General features: G+C 42.2%; 1 protein-coding gene across 1 annotated transcript in view; it reads left to right on the forward strand.

Moving 5' to 3' along the window:
* Nucleotides 1-19,365, forward strand: part of GABRA5 (gamma-aminobutyric acid type A receptor subunit alpha5) — a 73,133-nt gene that overhangs the window by 46,556 nt on the left and 7,212 nt on the right. Inside the window, exon 6 of the mRNA XM_062204565.1 lies at nt 17,952-18,095. Within this exon, the coding sequence (XP_062060549.1) occupies nt 17,952-18,095 (144 nt within the window). The remainder of the gene's footprint in view (nt 1-17,951; nt 18,096-19,365) is intronic.

Below are 19,365 nucleotides of genomic sequence, written 5' to 3' on the forward strand. Positions count from 1 at the left end.
TAACCAGCCATATGCCTGTCCCTGTTTTTCTAATTTTTTTTTTCAAAGAGTTTATTGTTAATGTATAGAACAACTAAATTTATATATAACTTATTTTTATTATTTATAATTTATATACAACTAAAATTTGCACATTGATTTTACTGAATTGATTTGTTAGTTTTAATAGTCTTTTTTTAAGTTTTTAGTTTTAATAGTCTTTTGCGAAATCTTTAAGGTTTTCTATGTATAAGATTGTGTGCTATGCAAACAGCACAATTTCATGTCTTCCTTTCTGATTTATGTGCCTCTTATTTATTTTCTTTATTTTTTTTTCAGGGGTAAGGAGGATAGAATTGCCCTCACTAAATCTTAAAGTATTATATATAGTGAATCAAAATGAAAAGAGGGAAATCATTTCATTTTTAATTTTTCACCATTGAGCATGCTATTGGTTGTGGGATTTTCATATATGGTCTTTTTTAAGTCCAGGTGATTTCCTGATGGTCCTATTGTGTTGAGATTTTTAAACAATATTTATTTACTTATTTACTTACTTACTTGAAAGGCAGAGTTACAGAGAGAGAGAGAGAGAGAAAGTCTTCCATCTGCTGTTTCACTCCCCGGATAGCTACAACCACCAGAGCTGGTCCTTATCTGGAGCCAGGAGCTTCTGCCTGGGCTCCCATGTGGATATAGGGGCCCAAGGATTTGAGCCATTTTCCACTGCTTTCCCAGGCCATAGCAGAGAGCTGGGTCAGAAGTGCAGCAGCCAGGACTTGAATTGGCACCCATATGGGATGCCGGCACCACAGGCAGCACTTCACCCACTATGCCACAGTGCCAGCCCCAAGAATTTTTATCATGAAAGAGTGTTAGATTTTGTAAAATGCTTTTTCTGCATCTGCTGAGATGATTGAGAGATTTTTATACTTCATTTTCTTTTTTTTTAAGATCATTTATTTATTTGAAAGTCAGAGTTACACAGAGAGAGGAGAGGCAGAGAGGAGGTCTTCCATCCACTGGTTCACTCCCCAATTGGCCACAATGGCTAGAGCTGCAATGATCTAATGTCAGGAACCAGGAGCTTTCCCCAGGTCTTCCCACACGGGTGCAGGGGCCCAATGACTTGGGCCATCTTTCACTGCTTTTCCAGGCCACATCAGAGAGCTGGATTGGAAATGGAGCAGCCAGGACTTGTGGCTCCCACATGGGATGCCGGCACTGCAGGCAGCAGCTTTATCCGCTACACCACAGCGCTGACCCCTACACTTCATTTTCTTAATGTGGTGTGTACCTTAGTTGATTTTCATATGTTGTCCTTTGTTTACATTCCAAAGATAAATCTCAGTTGATTTTATAAACAAAACTTTTAATGCATTTCTGAATTCAGGTTGTTGGTACTTGACTGAGGAGTTTTGAATCTGTGTTCATCATGAATATTGCCTATAGTTTTCTTTTGGAATCTTTGGCTTCAATATCAGAGTAATGCAGGCATCATGAAATGACTTTGAAAGTTTCTCTTCTCTTCAGTTTTTTGGAAGAATTTGAAAAAGGCTGGCATTAGTTGTTCCTTAAATGTTTGGTAATGTTCACTAATGAATTCTTTCAATCTGGGCATTTTCTATTGGGGATTCAGTCCTCATATTATTAATCTGTTCAAACTCTATTTCTTTATGATTTAGTCTTTGCAGGTTGTCTTTGATGTCTTGGAATTTATCTGTTTCCTTTAGATTATCTAATTTTTTGCATGTAACTGTTCATAGTGTCTCTCATAAACTTTTTTGTATCTGTGATAGCAGTTGTAATGTCCCCTTTTCATCGCTGATTATATTTTTTGTGGTTTTCTCTTACTCTAGATACATATTTGTCAAAATTTTTCCCAAAAAGAACTCAGCTTTGTTGATCATTTTCTATTGTGTTTAATTCTCTGTTTCTGCTCTAGTCTTTTTTATTTGCTTTCTCCTAATACATTTGTGCTCGGTTTATGCTTCTTTTTCTGATTCCTTAAGGTGTGAAGTTGGCCTATTTGAGATCTTTCTTCTTTTTTACATAGGCTATAAATTTCCTTCTCAGCACTTTCTTATATCCCTTAAGTTTCAGTATGTTGTACTTTCTTTTTCATTTGATGCAAGATATTCTCTCAATTCCCTTTTAATTTTTTCTTTGACCTATTGGTTGTTCAAATGAGTGTTGTTTAATTTCTACATATTTATGAATTTTCTAGTTTTTCTTCTGCTGTTGATTTCAGGTTTCATTACATTGTGGTTGGAGATTTTACTTGGTATGATTTCACTCTTTTTAAATCTACTAAGATGTTGTTTTTGACATATCACATTATCTACCCGAAACTCTTCTGTGTGCAGTGTAGATGATTCTGTCTTCTGTTTGTGGGATGTTCTGTATGTGTCTGTTGCTCTCGGTTAGTCGTAGTGTTAAGTCCACTGTCTCTGTTGATTTTCTCCCAGATGTTCTATGCATAACTGAGAGTGGGACATTGAACTCCTAATATTATTGTGTTGCTGTTCCCCCTTCAATCTGTCAATATTTGCTTTACATATTTACTTAGTTTGATTGTGTACACGTGTATTTGAACATTTGTTCCTTAGTATACATGGAGAATTGATTCCAGTACACCCTGAAGGTCCCTAAATCCATGGGTGATCAAGTCCCTCATATAAAATAGTGCAGTGTTTGCATGTAACTTACTCACATCCTCTTATATACTTTAAATAATCTCTAGATTACTTATAACAACAAATACAATGTGCATACTATATACATTATTGTTATATTTTATTGTTTGTAGAATAATGGCAAGAAAAAATCATACGTGTTTAGTACAGATGCAGTTTTTTTCAAAGATTTTTAATCTTTAGTTGGTTGAATTCACGGATGAAGCATCTATTGAAATGAAGGGCTGACTGTATGTATAATTGTTATATTTTCCTGGTGAATTGATCCTTTTATCATGTATTGTCCTATGTTGACTAGAAGTCAAGTTTTTAAGCTTTTAACTTAAAAGTGTGTTTTGTCTGATAGAAATATCGCCACCTACTGTCTTTCGCTGCCATTTGTGTGAAATACCCTTTTTCATAAATATTTTCAGTCTATGTGTCTGTAACTCTAAAGTAAGTTTCTTATCAACAAAATATCATTGAATCTTTTTATTTAATTCATTGGCTCTCTCTGTTTCTTCTAATAAAGGAATTTAATCCATATATATTTACAGTCAATATTAAAGAGAAAGATTTAATATTACTATTTTGTTAACTGTTTGCTTTTTGTGTTGTAATTTCTTTTGTCTCTCTTGCTGTAATTTTTTTAAAAGATTTCTTTATTTGAAAGGCAGAGTTACAGACACAGAGAGGCAGAGACAGAGAGAAAGGTCTTCCTTCTTCTGATTCACTCCTCAAATGGCTGCAACAGCCAGAGCTGAGCCAATCCAAAGCCAGGAGCCAGGAGCTTCTTACAGGCCTCCCACAGGGATGCAGGGGCCCAAGCACTCGGGCCATCTTTTTTCTTTTTTCTTTTTTTTTTTACAGGCAAGAGTGGACAGTGAGAGAGAGAGACAGAGAGAAAGACCTTTCTTTTCCGTTGGTTCACTCCCCAGTGGCCGCCGCGCCCGGCGCGCTGCAGCCAATGCACCGTGCTGATCCGAAGGCAGGAGCCAGGTGCTCCTCCTGGTCTCCCATGTGGGTGCAGGGCCCAAGCGCCTGAGCCACAGCAGAGAGCTGGACAGAATCCAGCGCCCTGACTGGGACTAGAACCCCGTGTGCCGGTGCCACAGGCGGAGGATTAGCCTATTGAGCTATGGCGCCGGCCATGGGCCATCTTCTATTGCTTTCCCAGGCCATCTGCAGGGAGCTAGATTGGAAATGGAGCAGCCAGGTCATACACTGGAGCCCTTATGGGATGCCGACGCCACAGGCAGAAGCTTAACCTACTGCACCACAGCACCGGCCCTCTTGCTGTCATATTTGTGTTGTGTTAACTTTTTATATAATGCTTTTTAAAAAATTATTTATTTATTTGAAAGCCAGAGTTATAGAAAGAGAGGGAAAGAAAGAGATAGAGATGACAGAGAGAGAGAAAGGTATCTTCCATCATCTGGGTCACTCCCCTAGATGGGTAGAATAGCCAAGGCTGGGGCCTGCTGAAGTCAGGAGCCTGGCCCTTCACCTGGCAGGGCCCCAAGCACTTGGGCTAACCTCTGCTGCTTTTCCCAGACCATTAGCAGGAAGCTGGACTGGAAGTGGAACAGCTGGGACACCGACTGGTGCCCCATCACAGGTGGTCGGTTAACCTACTACGCCACAATGCCAGCTCTTGCAATATGCTTTGTTTCCTTTCCTTGTTGTCTCTTTTTTAAAAAAGATTCATTAATTGATTGACTTCAAAGTCAGAGTGACAGAGACAGAAAGGACAGACACACACATACACAGAGAGAAAAAGAGATCAATCTTCCACCTGATAGGTCACTCCCCAAATGGCCACAATGGCCAGCACCGGACTAGGCCAAAATGAGGAACTGGAAACTCCGTCCAGAGACTAAACTGGCACTCTGATATGGGAAATTAGTGCCACAGGTGATGGCTTAACCCACTGTACCACAACACAGGCTCCAGGCCTTTTTCTTTTGTGTGACTTCTCTAAGTATCTCCTTTGTGGTTGCTAGGTGGCTTATGTAAAATATAGGTATAGCAGCTTATTTTATACCAAATCATCTTCAATTACATGCAGAAACTCAGCACTTTTACTAATCCTTCCCACAAAATTTATGTTACTGATGGCATAGTTTCTTTCCATTTATATTGGGTATCCATTAATGCATTTAAATTTTAGCAATTTCTAATACCTTTTTCTTTTGACTTTTATGGTAGAATTAAATGTGACTTACCCACATTGCTAAAATAATGAAGTATTCTGTATTTTTTTTTCAGGTACTCACCAATACCACCAAGTTATATACTGTTTCAGGGTACTGTGCTGCTGTTCAGCCTTATTTCAAGTTGAAAATACCTTTTAGAAGGCAGGTCTAAAGGCAGTGTGCTCCATCAACATTTGTCCATCAACATTTGTCTTTAAATATATATATTTTTTCATATATATATATATATATATATGTTTGAAAGGCAGATTTACAAAGAGGAAGAAACAGAGAAATCTTCCATCCTCTGGTTCATTCACTAGATGACCTTATGGCCAGGGCTGGGCCGGGCTGAACCCAGGAGCCAGGAGCTTCATCCAGGTCTCCCACACAGGTGCAGGGGCCCAAGGACTTGGGCCATCTTCTGCTGCTTTCCCAGGTACATTAGCAGGGAGCTGATTGGAAGTGGAACATTCAGCACCCATATGGGATGCCTGTGTTGCAAGTGGCAGCTTTACCCACCACACCACAGTGCCGGCCCCCATTTCATTTTTGAAAAACAGTTTTTTCTTTCAGTACTTTGAGTGTGTGCTCCCATTCCCTGCTAGCCTTCAAGGTTTCTGATGAAAAAAATCCACTCACCTCAAGGGCATTAATGTATATTACCACTTTGAAAATTTCTCCTTGTCTTTGACTTCTGGCAACTTGTAATATGTCTTGCTATGGGATTCTTTGGTTTTACCTTATTTCAGATCATCTGGGATGCCTGAATCAGTTCATTTCTTCTCAGATCTAAATGTTTTCAGTTATTATTTCTTCAAATATGCTTTTTTGTCTTTTTTCTCTTCTTTTGATACTTCATTGTGGATATTGCTCAACTGATTGTATCTCTTAAGTTTCTCAAGTTTCCTTCTCTCGTTTTCATTCTTTTTTGTTTTTGATCCTCTAACTGAATAATTTCCAATGATCTATTTTTAGGTTTGTTGATTTTTTTTCTTCCATTTGTTGTGCTCAGTAGTTGAGCCCCTGTGGTGAATTCTTATTTCAATTATATTCTTCAACTCTATGATTTCTATTTGGTACTGTCTTATATTTTTTGTCTGTCTTGACATCTAACTTGATTCATGTGTTGTTCTGACTTAAGTGAGCACCTTTATGATGGTTGTTTTGAATTCTTTGTCTGGTAAACCATAACAGTCCATTTCATTGAGGCCTGTTTCTGGAGATTTATTACTTTATTTGGGGGAATATATTTTTCTATTTCCTCATTTTCTTTACTCTCTGTATTTTATGGTGCACATTAGATAAAACATCCACTTCTCCCAATCTTCATAAGCTGGTTTTGTATAGGTGAAGACCTTTGCCAACCTGCCTGGCCAGAGATTCCAGGAACCTGTCCAACCTTGGTGCTAGTGCAACTCACTTTCTTTGTTCAGATAGCCTCTAGGTGTCTAGCGTATGCTGGGTCCCGTCAGCAGAGACGTATAAGAGTGAAACCAGTTCCCTCAGGAAATCTTCAGAGAAGTTGGATTGCTGGATACTCTGCCCAACTCTCGTCTGCCCCAGAGAGAAAGTGGAATGTGTGGCTATTCGCCACTAGCCAAAGGGATAGGCTATAGCATGTAGTACATCATTCTATTGTCTCAGTTCTCCTCAGCCTCCAGGTGGCTAGAATATCCCAGGTCCCATCCGTGCTGCAGGAGAGGCTGGACAGAAGCCAGTCTTCTGACTAGTGAGTGCCTGGAAACATTGGGACATTTTACACATGAGCTACCTCTTTCATTGCCAGGGAAAATCCGGGAGCTGACCCATGGGGAGGTCACAGTATCTGTTCTCCCTGGCCCGAGGCCCTTCCCTTTGCTTTGCTCTTAGCTGCCTCTAGGTTTCCTAACTCTGCCAGTTCCCTCAGCAGCAGGTGAGAAGTGAAACAGAAACCTGTCCCTAGGCAAGCATACTGAGTGGTCCTGGGACATTGGATTCCTGCTCCGCTGTTATTGTGAAGAGGCTCTGGATTTGGTCAAATTTAGAATGCTAAAATTTGTTTTACTTGATTTTATATTTTTATCCAGGTCATTTGGCTGAGTCCGAAAATCCAAACCAGGTCTTTCCTTGACAGGCAATAGCTGGAATGTCAGGTGCTTTTTTCATCTTAGTTGAGCTGGCAAGTTTATGCTCCAGGCATGCATGTACATAATGCAGGGTGAGTTCAGCATTTGGGTAGATGTTATGTACACATGCAGACATCAAATTTGGGACTCTCTCTCTGTTACTGTTTTCTTTTGAGGATTTTGTGTCTCATGGTCCACCTATGCTGCTCTGACAGCTCCAGCTTCTTCCCTTTGGTTCTTCAAAGAAGAAAGACTGAGCGGGATCCTATTTGAGCACTCTTAGTGCACAGCTCTGACTCACACATTTTTATATAAGAAGCCATTCCTTCTTGTAAGTGTCAACTCCCCTCCAGTTTCTGCCTGTACTTGGACCCTCTCCAGTGCTTTCAGGGAGTAATTTTTTATATGGTGTCCAGAGTTAATAACTATGACCTAATTGCTGCCACACTGCCATTCCTGAAAGTGATTCCAAGGGTTCCAAATGTTACATTGCTGTCAATGTCAAATGGATTTTTAGAACTAAGAGGGGTAAGTGTGCGTGATGAGACAAATGGTAGGTTGGGTAGAAGTCATTTTTTCAAACTATGATCTTCAAATGTTGTAGAAAGATTAAATGTACATTTATTTGGGGGTAAATACAATGGAAGGTGTGGGAGTCACCTGGGCACCTGGCAATAAGGAAGCCTCTGGTGAAAATCCCCGGACATAAGGAAACCATTGGTCACTTCTGGGGTTATCACCAGGATTTATTTAAACCACCTGCTTCCCTGGGGGGGCTGTGAGCATTATTACTTGAGACAGAGAACTCCCCACAGATCCCTAAGTTATTTCATCTGGGAATTACTGATTCATTTCCCTGGCAGAAAATAGTTACTCCTGTCCCTTGAGGAAATTTAGAGATGTCTCTTTTTCTATATGAAAATTATCCTTTTGATTTGATAAGAAAAAACACTAAAAAAATCAAAGACTTATTTTTTATCATTGGTTCAAAACAATGGGGTACCCAGATGTAATGGTAATGGTGTTCTGGAGAGGCCACATGAAAGAAATTTTGGGAAGAATCACACAACACAAACCTTCACTAACTTATCTCATATTTAACAATCTACCAACTGCAGCTTAATCATTTATCACATTCAAGCTAAATTATTCATCTGATGGAATCGCTTCACTTTCTCTATCCAATGAATTGATATCAAATACATAACAGAAAACCAGAAGAAACACTTTTTGAACACAGTAGAAATTTTGAACTGTGCCAAATTTCTTATTACCTGCTTGGTATTGTAAAACCAGATTTTATTTGATTAAAGTAGGGATGATTTATTTTTATTGGCTATTAATATCATTATTGTAATGCACAAAGCTATTAGAGGATTTTGTTCATGTATCATGTTTGCATTCAGTTGACCAAGACTAGAAAATTGTGTGATTTTCACCTTGACTCAGTTTATGTGGTGTCAGCTCAATACATAATAATTTTAAGAAAAGAAATGTTCTTTCTTGTCTTTCATCTTTGGGATTTACTAAAAATAGATGCTTGGCCAAGTTGTTCACTTAGACCAGTGGCATCTGAGCATGCAGAGGCTAAATGTGATAGTATAATGAGTTTCAAATTACCCAATTCAAAAGTTCTCTGCTATTAGGAGACAAAGGAATGCAAATATGTGTCGTTATTCTAATGAGCCACATGCTCTGGTTTCTTTAATACAGAGCTGAATTAACAAACATTTCTATTACTGCTATAACTACTCTCAAGAATACAAGCAGATACTGAAATTCACCCTAGGACATAGAGATGTTTCCCAGTCCATAAAGAAATCCCGTATAGATAATGTCATGGCTTTCATTTAGAAGCAGGTGCTTAAAAATATTTAAAAAGAATTTTTAAATTTTCTTTGGTAGATATCCAGTAGAGAAAATTTCTGGAAATTGGGGGTAAATCTCACTGTAGTGAGCTGTTAGTACATGAAGACATGTGAAATCGTGATTTTATTATCGAAGGTATCATCCCTGGTGTGCAACAACACAGCATGAGTATGAATGACTGAGAACATGGGTCTCTGAAAGCTGGAATGTTACAGCCTTTGAGGTCTTAGAAATCACTCAAGATTTATTTGTATTGTGTCTGGGTTTTGATTAGCAATGACTTTGATGTATTAGTTAACCTTGGTAAGTCACATGGCTGGATGTTTGTGCCTTCCTAAAATTCTTGTGTTGAAACCTAATCCCTAATGTAATGCTATTAGGAGATCACACTTTACTAGAAGCAATCAGAGAAACAAGGCCACTCCCTCAACTCATTGTTTAGGAAATCTGAGGACTAAAGTGATAGTTTGTGGGGTGACTAGGTCAAGAAGGTGGAGTCCTCATGAGGGAGAGGTGTGCCCCTCTAAAGGAAGATCCAGAGAATAATCTTGTCTTTTCAGTGCCAGAATGGACTAAGGGAACTACTGTTTAACAGATCCTCTGAAGGTTATCTTAGTCTGGTCAGGCTTCTACAGTAGAATACCATGAATTGGGTGGCTGATACCGTACATTTAACTTGGGTTCTTCTGGAGCCTGGAAAGTCTAAGGTTGAGGTAGACATACTTAGTATCTGGGGAAGGCCTGCTTCTTGATTAATAGGTTTCTTCTCACTGTGTTCTCACATGGCAGAAGATGTAAGAGAAATATCTGAGGGTGAATTATGCACTTGAGGGCATTAATACCATCCATGGGATGCCACCCTGATGATCTAATCACCTGCTAAAGGCCCCACTTCGGGGCCTTAGGATTTCAGCATATGAATTTGAGGTGAGAACAGAGCATTCCATCTATAGTATTTTTTTTCCTGGATACTCCAGATCCCTGTCCTTCTCACATATCCTGCAGGGAGCACAACAGTGACATGAGGTAGTGCATTGCAGCATGTGTCTAAGTTCTGCAGATTCAAGTAGCTCCTGCTTTGCGTTCTTCCATTGTTTTAAGCTTCTGTTTGCATGGCTGACCAGTGTCTTTTGTCTTGCCAGGTGTGACATTTGGTCACACCTCTATTGTTCTCTCCCAAACAGGCTTTCTCATTCCCTTGAAAATGAATCAGTTGAAAATTGTCCAGATATTTCAACTGTTGTTCACCTCCTGCTTAGAAATTTCATACTTTAAGTCATTTCTTCTCCACTTTACTATAAGGCCGGGAACCAGGCCATTCCTTCAACACTTTGCTTAGAAATTTCCTTAGCCAAAATTTTAATTTCATCCTTGCAAGTTCTACCTTCCATAAAACACTAGCACATGAACACAATTTAGCCAAGTTCTTTGCCACTTTGTAACAAGGTTTATCTTTCCTTCAGTTTCCTTCCAATAATATGTTCTACACTTTTGTCTATGATCTCATTGGAATGGACTTTGCTGTTCTTTTTCCTCCAAATGTTCTATTCATGATTACTTGAACATTCTTTTTTAAAAATATATATATTTATTTATTTGAGAGACAAAGCTACATAGAGAGGTCTTCCATCTGCTGGTTCACTCCCTAAATGGCTGCAAAGGCTGGATCTGGGCCAGTAAGAAGCCAGGAGCCAGGAGATTTCCCCAAGTCTGCTGCATAGGCGCAGGGGCCCAAGAACTTGGGACATCTTCCACTACTTTTCTAGGCCATTAGCAGAGAGCTGGATTGGAATAGGAGCAGCCAGACATGAACTGGCACCCATATGGAATGTGGCGTCTACTATGCCACAGCGCTGGCCCCTACATGAGTATTCTCTGAGAATATTGAGGCTTTCTCCAGAACCCTTTTCTTTTCCTCTGGGCCCTCACCTTAAACAGTCAATTCATGGAAATGTAGGATTTTTCTTTATAAAGATGCATTTACTAATTTGAAAGGCAAAGTTAAAGAGAGAGAGGGAGAGACAGAGAGAGAGATTTTCCATATACTGGGGCTGTCAGAGCTGAAGTCAGGAGCTTCATCTGGGTCTCCACAGGGGTGTCAGGGGCTCAAGTACTAGGACTATCTTCTGCTTTCCGTGACGCATTAGCTGAGAGCTCGATGGAACTGGAACAGCTGAGACTCGAACCAGAGCTCGTATGGGATGCCGGTGTTGCAGGCAGGAGTTCACCTGATGCACCACAACACCAGCCTCAGTGTAGGCTTTCTCTGGAATATACCTCGGAGCTCTTCCAGACTCTACCTACAACCCAGTTCCAAAGTCGCTGCCACATTTTGGGATGTTTGTTCCAGCAGCAGCCCTGCTCTTCAGCACCAGGCTTTTTTTAGTCAGGCTTCTGTGCAGAATACTATAAATTGAGTGACTTGTAAACAACAGAAATTTATTTCTCATGGTTCTGGAGACTTGGAAGCCCAAGGTCAAAGCACTGATAGATTCAGTATCTGAGGTACTCACTGCTTCCTAATTCAACAACCACACCTTCTTGCTATGTCCTCACATGGTGGAGGAAGTAGGGTACTTCTCTGGGCCCCCTTTTATAAGGGCGCTGATTCTGTTTATGACGGCTCTATTCGCAAGATTTAATCACCTCCTAAGGTCCCACCTACTGATACGACATTCAGAAGTAGTTCTCAATGTACACGTTTAGGGTTGACTCTGGATTCACCCGTAGCAGGCGTGTTAAGCATTCAGAACTCTGTTAGATGCAGTGAGGAACACAGCAGCATAGACCATGATCTGTTCCCAAGGAGCTGATGATGGACACATCTAGATAATTGGGCTAAATGCTTTTGTGCAGCTGAAAGCCATTTGTAATTCACAGACAGGAAAGCTCATTGTGCGATCCGTGTTTTGACCTGAATCTGGTAGGATTTGAATAGAAGGAGGCATAAGAGAAATAAGGACAAATCACAAATGACCACTGATTGATTAGTGTAGGTGTTGAATGACAGGAGAAGCCCCCAGTGAATTAAGCCAGTCACAGAAAGACAAATACTGTATGATCTCATTTGCATGTAGAATCTAGAAGAGTTATTTCATGGAAACAGAGGAGAAAGGGTTGTTATAAGAGGCTGGCAGGGAGAGGGAAGGATGGGGAAAGGGAGGATGTTGGTCAAATGATACAGAGTTTCAGGTTGGATGGGAGGACTGCATTTCAATGACCTGTGGTACTTCATGGTGCCCACAGTTAATAACAACGAATTGAACATTTCAAAATTGATAAAATAGTTTTCAATGTTCTCACCAAAAACATCTTAAATTGGTGATGTGATGAGTACAATAATTAGCTGCACTGCACATTTCTCTAATGGACACATACATCAAAGCATCACATTGTACACCATACATATGCACAATTGTTATTTATCAATGAAAAATTAATTTTTAAAAGAAAGGAGCTTCATTTGGGGAAATTACAGGATGATTATTATAACTCAAACACAAAGGGCTACAAATATGAAAGTGTGAAGTAGCAGATAGAGTCCATGATGTATTTATCAGGCACAAGAAAGATGGATGAAAATCCCCATCCATGGGGGTGAAACCAGGAGCCAGGAATTCCTATGAAATAATTATAAGTGATCAGAGCAGAGAGCAGGTGGTGACCAGATGAGAAGTGGATAAACAGGATGAAAGATGGACATAATCGAAAGAACACAGAAGGATTTTAGGACCAGGTGATTTGGGAAATCCCGAGTTTAATGAGGAAATTGGGAGTCATTGGAAGGAGCTGCTGGTTTGAAGTGAAAAAGTGAATTGGTTTATGAAAAGGTAGAGAATTATGTGGGAGATTTCCTCCAATCCCTCTTGGCCTCCTGCCCTGCTTTTCAGTCGTTTCTGCAAAATCATTCCCGCTGGGAGAGTGGCAGTCCTTTGTCCTTTGCCAAGTTACCTCTCAGTTCATCCTGGGCAAGGAAAAGGGTGTGGCAACATCCTGCTGATCTAACTTTATCCACTTAGTTTAAAGCAGGGATATTGGGTATCCGTTAGGCTGTCAGAGATACCACATCTATATATTTTTATGTTTGGTGAAGATTTGAAATTTTTATTGGGCCATTGCTGTGTCAAATATTGACTGGTTCATCTCATGAGACTGAGTCTTGGGGGGGTGGGGTGGGGGCTGAGTGGCCTGCAGGTCTCAAAGGAGGAGTGAGCTGAGGTCTTATGAGGTAGTTACTATGCTTATCCCTGCTGGGGCTTAGAAGAGAGGGGAAGGCTAGAGACATGGGTTTCCAACAACTGAAATCCTGGACATTTTCAAATCACATGAACTCCAGTTACCTGTTACATTTTAATCTGCATGTCCTCCTCATCGTAAGCAGTTCATGCACAGAGCACCACAGATTTCCTACCTAGTTATCAACAGTTCCCATGCGTCCCCATGCAGCCTGTTAGACAAAGCTGACCACCACTCTCACAAATTTGGTTTGCTTTTGACCCAAAATCAGAAAATAAATTCAAATAGAAAGATCTTTCCACAAGATAAGATTTGACATCAAATAAAAATCCTTCTTAATATATGGTTACATTCATTGTAGCTACTACTTACTAAGCATTTACTATGTGCCAGGCATGTGATACTCAGTATTCATGGATATACTTTGTCCTCACAGCACCCCAGTCTACACATGGAGAAATAGAGGCACAGAACTCAGGTTGTACAAAGTCACTCTGGTAATCAATGTCTGAGTCATGCTGTCCTATTTAATTCGCAGGGAAAAACTCATGGCTCTGAACCGCCTTGTAGATAAGAGGTCAGTCACACCATCAGCACTTCCTGCTTAGGCTTCGAAATGCTAGAAGACAGAAAGTGTCAGTCCTGGAGAAGAAGCCTTGAGACAAGCAGTGATGAATTCCCAAATTGTTTGTGAGGGAAAATGTTACAAACCCTCTCGCTGGGCTCTGTGACATACAGTCAGACGATGGTGAGCTTGTGTTTTCTGGAGCTCTAAAGCATGGCAAATCGTAGCACAGTAAACCTGATTGCCTCACTCACTGTTGTCCCAACTAAAAGATTGGATACCACATGTAGAAGTTTGTGTTTGTTGCTAAATGACTGAGCTGAAATGGACATGACTAGTCATTTCTTCCCACCCTAAATTTGATGAGGAGAGCAGAACCCAGCATTGTTGAATTACATGATCACAGCCACACTACTTCTTGCTATTGTTATTATTATTAATGCTGTTAACATCACTGATACAATAGGTCACTTAATACAATTTGACAAATAAGATCATGTGTTGATTTTAAATAGCATTTGTGTGTCACTGTGATTTCAAGTAACTTTTATCTACTTACAACTATTGTATTGGATACTCACTGCAAGCACAGATGACTCCCAACTTGGGATAAGGTTATGTTCAGGCGAACTCATAGCAAGTTGAAAATATAGGAAATAAAAAAATATAGTAAGTATGCTTGACCTACAAAACATCATAGCTTAAACTGGCTTAAATTAAATGTGTTTCAGTACCTTATATTAGACTACAGTTGGGCAAAATCATATAACACAAAGCCTGTTTTATAATAAAATGTTGACTGTGAGTAACTTACTGAATATGTTACATTTTAAAGTAAATATGAGTTGCTTGCCCTTTCAATCCCATGGCCAGCAAGGAGATACAGCTTGCTGCTGCTGTCCAGCATCAGGATAAAGGATTAGACTGTGTGCCACTGGCCCAGAAAAAGATTCTAAGCTCAGTTCTACTGAATGCATATTGCTTTCTATGCCTTTATAAAGTCAAAAATCCTAAATTACAAATCAGGGCCATTTGTACTGCTATCCAATGCCCTGCATTCTGGACAGTAAGAAAGGGATTAGGAGGACTCATGACTGAAAAGACAGTAGGTTAACAGAGCTGGTCTCTGCCCCAACCTGCAAGCCCTACAGCCTTCCCTGGTGGCATGCTTCCCTGGCTAACATGCCACTCAACCTCAGAGCCTAAGGAAAACCCATGGGTAACACTGTGCCATCTCAGTGCTGTTGTGAGAGTGACCAGCAGTAATGCACTCAGAAGGACAGATGGGGGAGGTCAACCTGCACACCCGCCTCTGTGGCTCTCTGACTCTACAACTCCCATCTGTGTCTTCGCTTGGCCTCCATCCAGGCCTTCAGAGGGGACACCTGCACCCCTAGACCTCTGCCACTCTCCAGAGCACCTTGTGTCTTGAATTTTCTTCTTCTCCCTTTGTATCACCTGCTCTCTACCTCCTTTCTCTTTCTTGCTGAGCAAACTTGGCACCAAGTAGTCAGCTCATGTGTCTTGAGTTCCATCCTCTTTCTAGGGAGACCTTTCCTAACTTCCAGAACTTTGTTTCAGTCAGTAAGACCTACTGCCACAAACTTTGAGTTCCTTTGTGAGCTTCCAGAATCCTGCTTTCCAACCATTTGACATAAATTCTAAGAGTTGTAGTAGCCCATCTTTCTTCTCTTGGCTAGAGGTAAGACTCACAGTTCCTCTGCCGACTTGGAAATGGAACAGAGGGATTGTTAATTGATAATTATAACCCTCCTCCCTGTGACTGTGGCCACTGGGGGAAGCCAGCAGCACAGCACAGGAAATTTCCCTGGTAGGAGGCAGATAATCTAGGGAGAAAATACAGAACAGGTGCATAGGACTGCAGGCGTACAACCAGCCTGAGCCAGTCTGGGATCACAGGGAAAAGGAGCTTGCTCTCTACCTAGAGTACACTGCCTCATTACCAGCTCCTGTCTGCTCCACACTCAGCAGCCCAGCTGGAATCCAGCATGGCTGCTGAGATCCGTGTCTGACAGCCGCAGCCATTCATTACGCAGGGTTCTGAACCATTTACATAATACGAAAAAAGAAGAAACTCTCACTGCCATTTATGTGGAAATCAGGGAGCCATCAGAGCAACAGAATATGCACAAAATTGCCAATGATCAAAGTAAAGAAGAGAGCCACATCACCACAAATGGCATCTCCCCAAATAGAGGAGAGAAATTATAACAGAATGCACATGAATTGGGAGAACACCAATGCTGTCCATGTGAAAACACCTCTATATTACATAAAACAGAGGGTCATGCTAATTTAAAAGCACACTTGACAAGAACACCACTCAACATCCCCTGCAGTATGAGCTGAGTATAGCATCAATTGCTATACCCGCATTTACACTATTTACTTCTATTTAATATCTTACCAATGTTTAGGCCAAGATTAGAGTCATATCACTCATTTTCCTGACTCTGATCCCACCCTGGCCCTACATCCTCCAAAGTTGGCTGTCAGGTGGCCACTGCTGTCATGCAGGATGCCCTGGGTATTATGAGTATGATCTTTTACCCGAGGCCAGAGCCTTCTTGGATCTGGCCATCTTAGCACAAGAGCTTCTTCCTCTCACAGCTCATCTGGCATTCATTAACCAACTAGAGGAACTTTTCCTTTAAAATACATCCCTAATTTCTTCTCTCCACTTGTCACTGTCATTGTCTCTCTCCTGGATTATTTTAGTATTGCCCCACCCCCTTATGTCCCCGGTCCACCTGCCTTTCTTCCTCCCATCTTGGCCAGAGTGATTCTTTCAGGGCATCAACTAGCATAAGCCACATATTCACTGAAACACCATTTCCACTATACTCATGACTCAGAAGAAAAATTAAAGGCCTGACCATGACCTTGGGGTTCTGCTTTATCTGATGTGCCCTTTGCCGTGCCTCATTGCATGTCTGGCTTCTCTTCAGGCATCTCCGGTATGCTCCTGCCTCAGGACTTTTTCACCTACTTTCCCTTTGTCTGGGATGGTCTGCCTCCTAAGGGCCACCTGACAGCTCTTCCACACCCCTTGGATCTTATGGTACCGTTCCATTTAAAATGGCACCTGTTCCTTCTTCCTAACTTGTGTTTCTGTTACTGTCATGTCACATATATTACGTCTTGCAGGTAATGTTTGTCTTCCTCCTAGAGGGAGTTCGGTTTGTTTTCCATGATACCCGTTTTAATTTTCTGTTGCTGCCATGACAGATTATCACAAAATTTAGCGCTTTAGAACAGCACATCTGCTGTGCTACAGCTCTGTGGGCCAGAAGTGCAGAGGGCTGGGCTGGTTTCTCTGCTCTGAGTCTCACAAGGCCCAAATCAGTGTCAGCAAAGCTGTCTCTCCTCTGGAGGCTCTAGGGATGAAACCCCTTTGAGGCTCATGCAGGTGGTTGACCGAATCCCCTTGCATGTGGCTGTGGAGTTGCATTCCTTATTAGCTGACTGGCTGTCACCTGGGGTTCATTCTCACCCCTCAAGGGCCCCATACTCATTGGTTCATGGTTCCCTTCTTCTGTCTTCAATGCTGGTAATATGCAATGGAGTTCTTTCTGCATGCCTTGAATATCCCTGTCTGGATCCAGCTGGTGAGGGGTCTCTCTCTGTTTTGGGGACCAAGTGATTGTGTGGGCCCACTAGGATAATCCAGGATCATCTCCTGATTATGGAATCCATCACCTTCTTTCTATTCTGCCAAGTGCCTTTTGCCATGCAAATAACTGTATCTATGACACCAAGAGGTACAGATTCTGCCTGCCCTGCCACTGTCCCACCAAGGACAGGGCAGGCAGCAAAGAGTTTAGAGTCCTGGACACCCCTGTGTGCTGCTCCAAGTGCTCTGTGCATATATAAGTCATTATGTAGGCCATGGAGTCTTAGCAGGGCCGTTAGAAGCAGGTGCTGCAATCACCCCGTTTTACAGGTGAAGGAATGCACAGAGAATAAGTGACTTGCCACGATCATGGAGTGAGAGAGACCCAGGCATTCTGGGCTCTGAGCTGGTACTCTCCCTTGTTTCCTGCCATGCACTCTAAAGAGAAATCACATCTCAGGAATCACCAGGAACCATCTTATGAGCACGCAGACCTTTTGCAGTGGGGTGGAAGGACCTGAACCCCAGTGGTGTCTGCCCTGGTCTGACCGCTCTACACTACTCTTTAGATCCCATACATTGACTTCCAAACCTTTCTGTCCTCTCTCATGCTTCTTTTACCAAAACCTTTGTTTTTTCCAGGCTGGGAATGATTTCATGTTTATGCCACTGTGTCTCTTTGCCCTACAGATGCATACCCTAATTCTGAAGTTGTCTATGTCTGGACCAACGGCTCCACCAAGTCTGTTGTGGTGGCGGAGGATGGCTCCAGACTGAACCAGTATCACTTGATGGGACAGACAGTGGGCACCGAGAACATCAGCACCAGCACAGGTGAGAGCAGCCAGGTACCTGCAGGACACCACACCATGAAGGAACTCAGGGCTCCTGACCCCTTTCTGCACCAGCCACACACAGTGCACCCTGGCCAGCTATGCTGTCCTTGGAAACACAGGGCACAGCTGTTGTGAGTCTGCCCGGAAGCTGTGCTCCCTGTCAGGCCCCTCCCTGCAGCTGCCCACAGAAGCACCAGCTGCTGCGACTGGCAGCATTAAAGCGGATGTGAGGCATTAATCTGCAGAGCACTTGCCACCCTGTGAGCAGGTCCTACCTGCAGCCCACGAGGACCTGCTTATGTAACAGCCCTGTCCAAAGCACTGCCACACAGGACCGTCTCTGCAGAAGAAGTAATGACTTCCTGCAAGCACTCCCTGTTACCTGCTCCCCTGCCTCCTGTTCTGAACATTTCGGAGCAGATTTCCCTGGGGTTGAATTTGGGAAAGCACAACTAAGCAGCATCAGAGGAATAGCTGAGGTGGGACCAAGAGGGAAGCAGATGCTGTCAACTCCAAATGTGAAGACGGGATGGGGTGGAAGTGCTAAGAATCAGAGGAGTATGACCTCCTGAGCCTTCAAGTTACACGGTCAGATGCCTCCAGGCCCAGACCAAGTAGTGAGAAGGCAGTGCTATGGGTGGGTCAGGGCATTTCAGGGCTTCATACAGTCTGCACTGCAGAAGACAAAGGCCCAAAGGAACCAAGGGATCCCTGGTGGCGGAGGGAACTCTGAACCCAGTCCTCAGGGAGCCCCTTGCCAGCATCACTGACTGTCAGCACGGTCCCCTGAAACAGGATATTTAGTGCACCTCCACCCCTTCCTGCACAGGCACCTGCATGCAGCCAGGGCTCTGCTGACCGTCCCTGAGTGCTGGGCATCCCCGGCGGATGTGAGAGAGCCTGGGAGCACTGCGTCTCCATTTGGTTACCAAGCTAAAGGGAAAGGAAGAGCAAGCGGCATGACTTTGTGGAACGGAGGGAAAGGTTGTGAAGAACTGTGGCAGTAACAGAAGACGATACAGTTCGCAGTTGCTGCATGTGGCTCTCTAGAAATTTATAACCGCTGTTTCTGCCCCTATTTATATTTCTAAAAAGGCAGTCTTCTCAGAAAAAAACTACCTGATTTTGCTACTGCAAACTCATAAAACAAAAGTAAAATGAATTAAAAGTAGCAATTTCAGGCTGGCGCCGCAGCTCACTAGGCTAATCCTCTGCCTGTGGCGCCAGATTCTGTCCCGGTTGCTTCTCTTCTAGTCCAGCTCTCTGCT

This window comes from Lepus europaeus, chromosome 11 (assembly GCF_033115175.1).
Source record: "Lepus europaeus isolate LE1 chromosome 11, mLepTim1.pri, whole genome shotgun sequence".
Classification (NCBI taxonomy): Eukaryota; Metazoa; Chordata; class Mammalia; order Lagomorpha; family Leporidae; genus Lepus; species Lepus europaeus.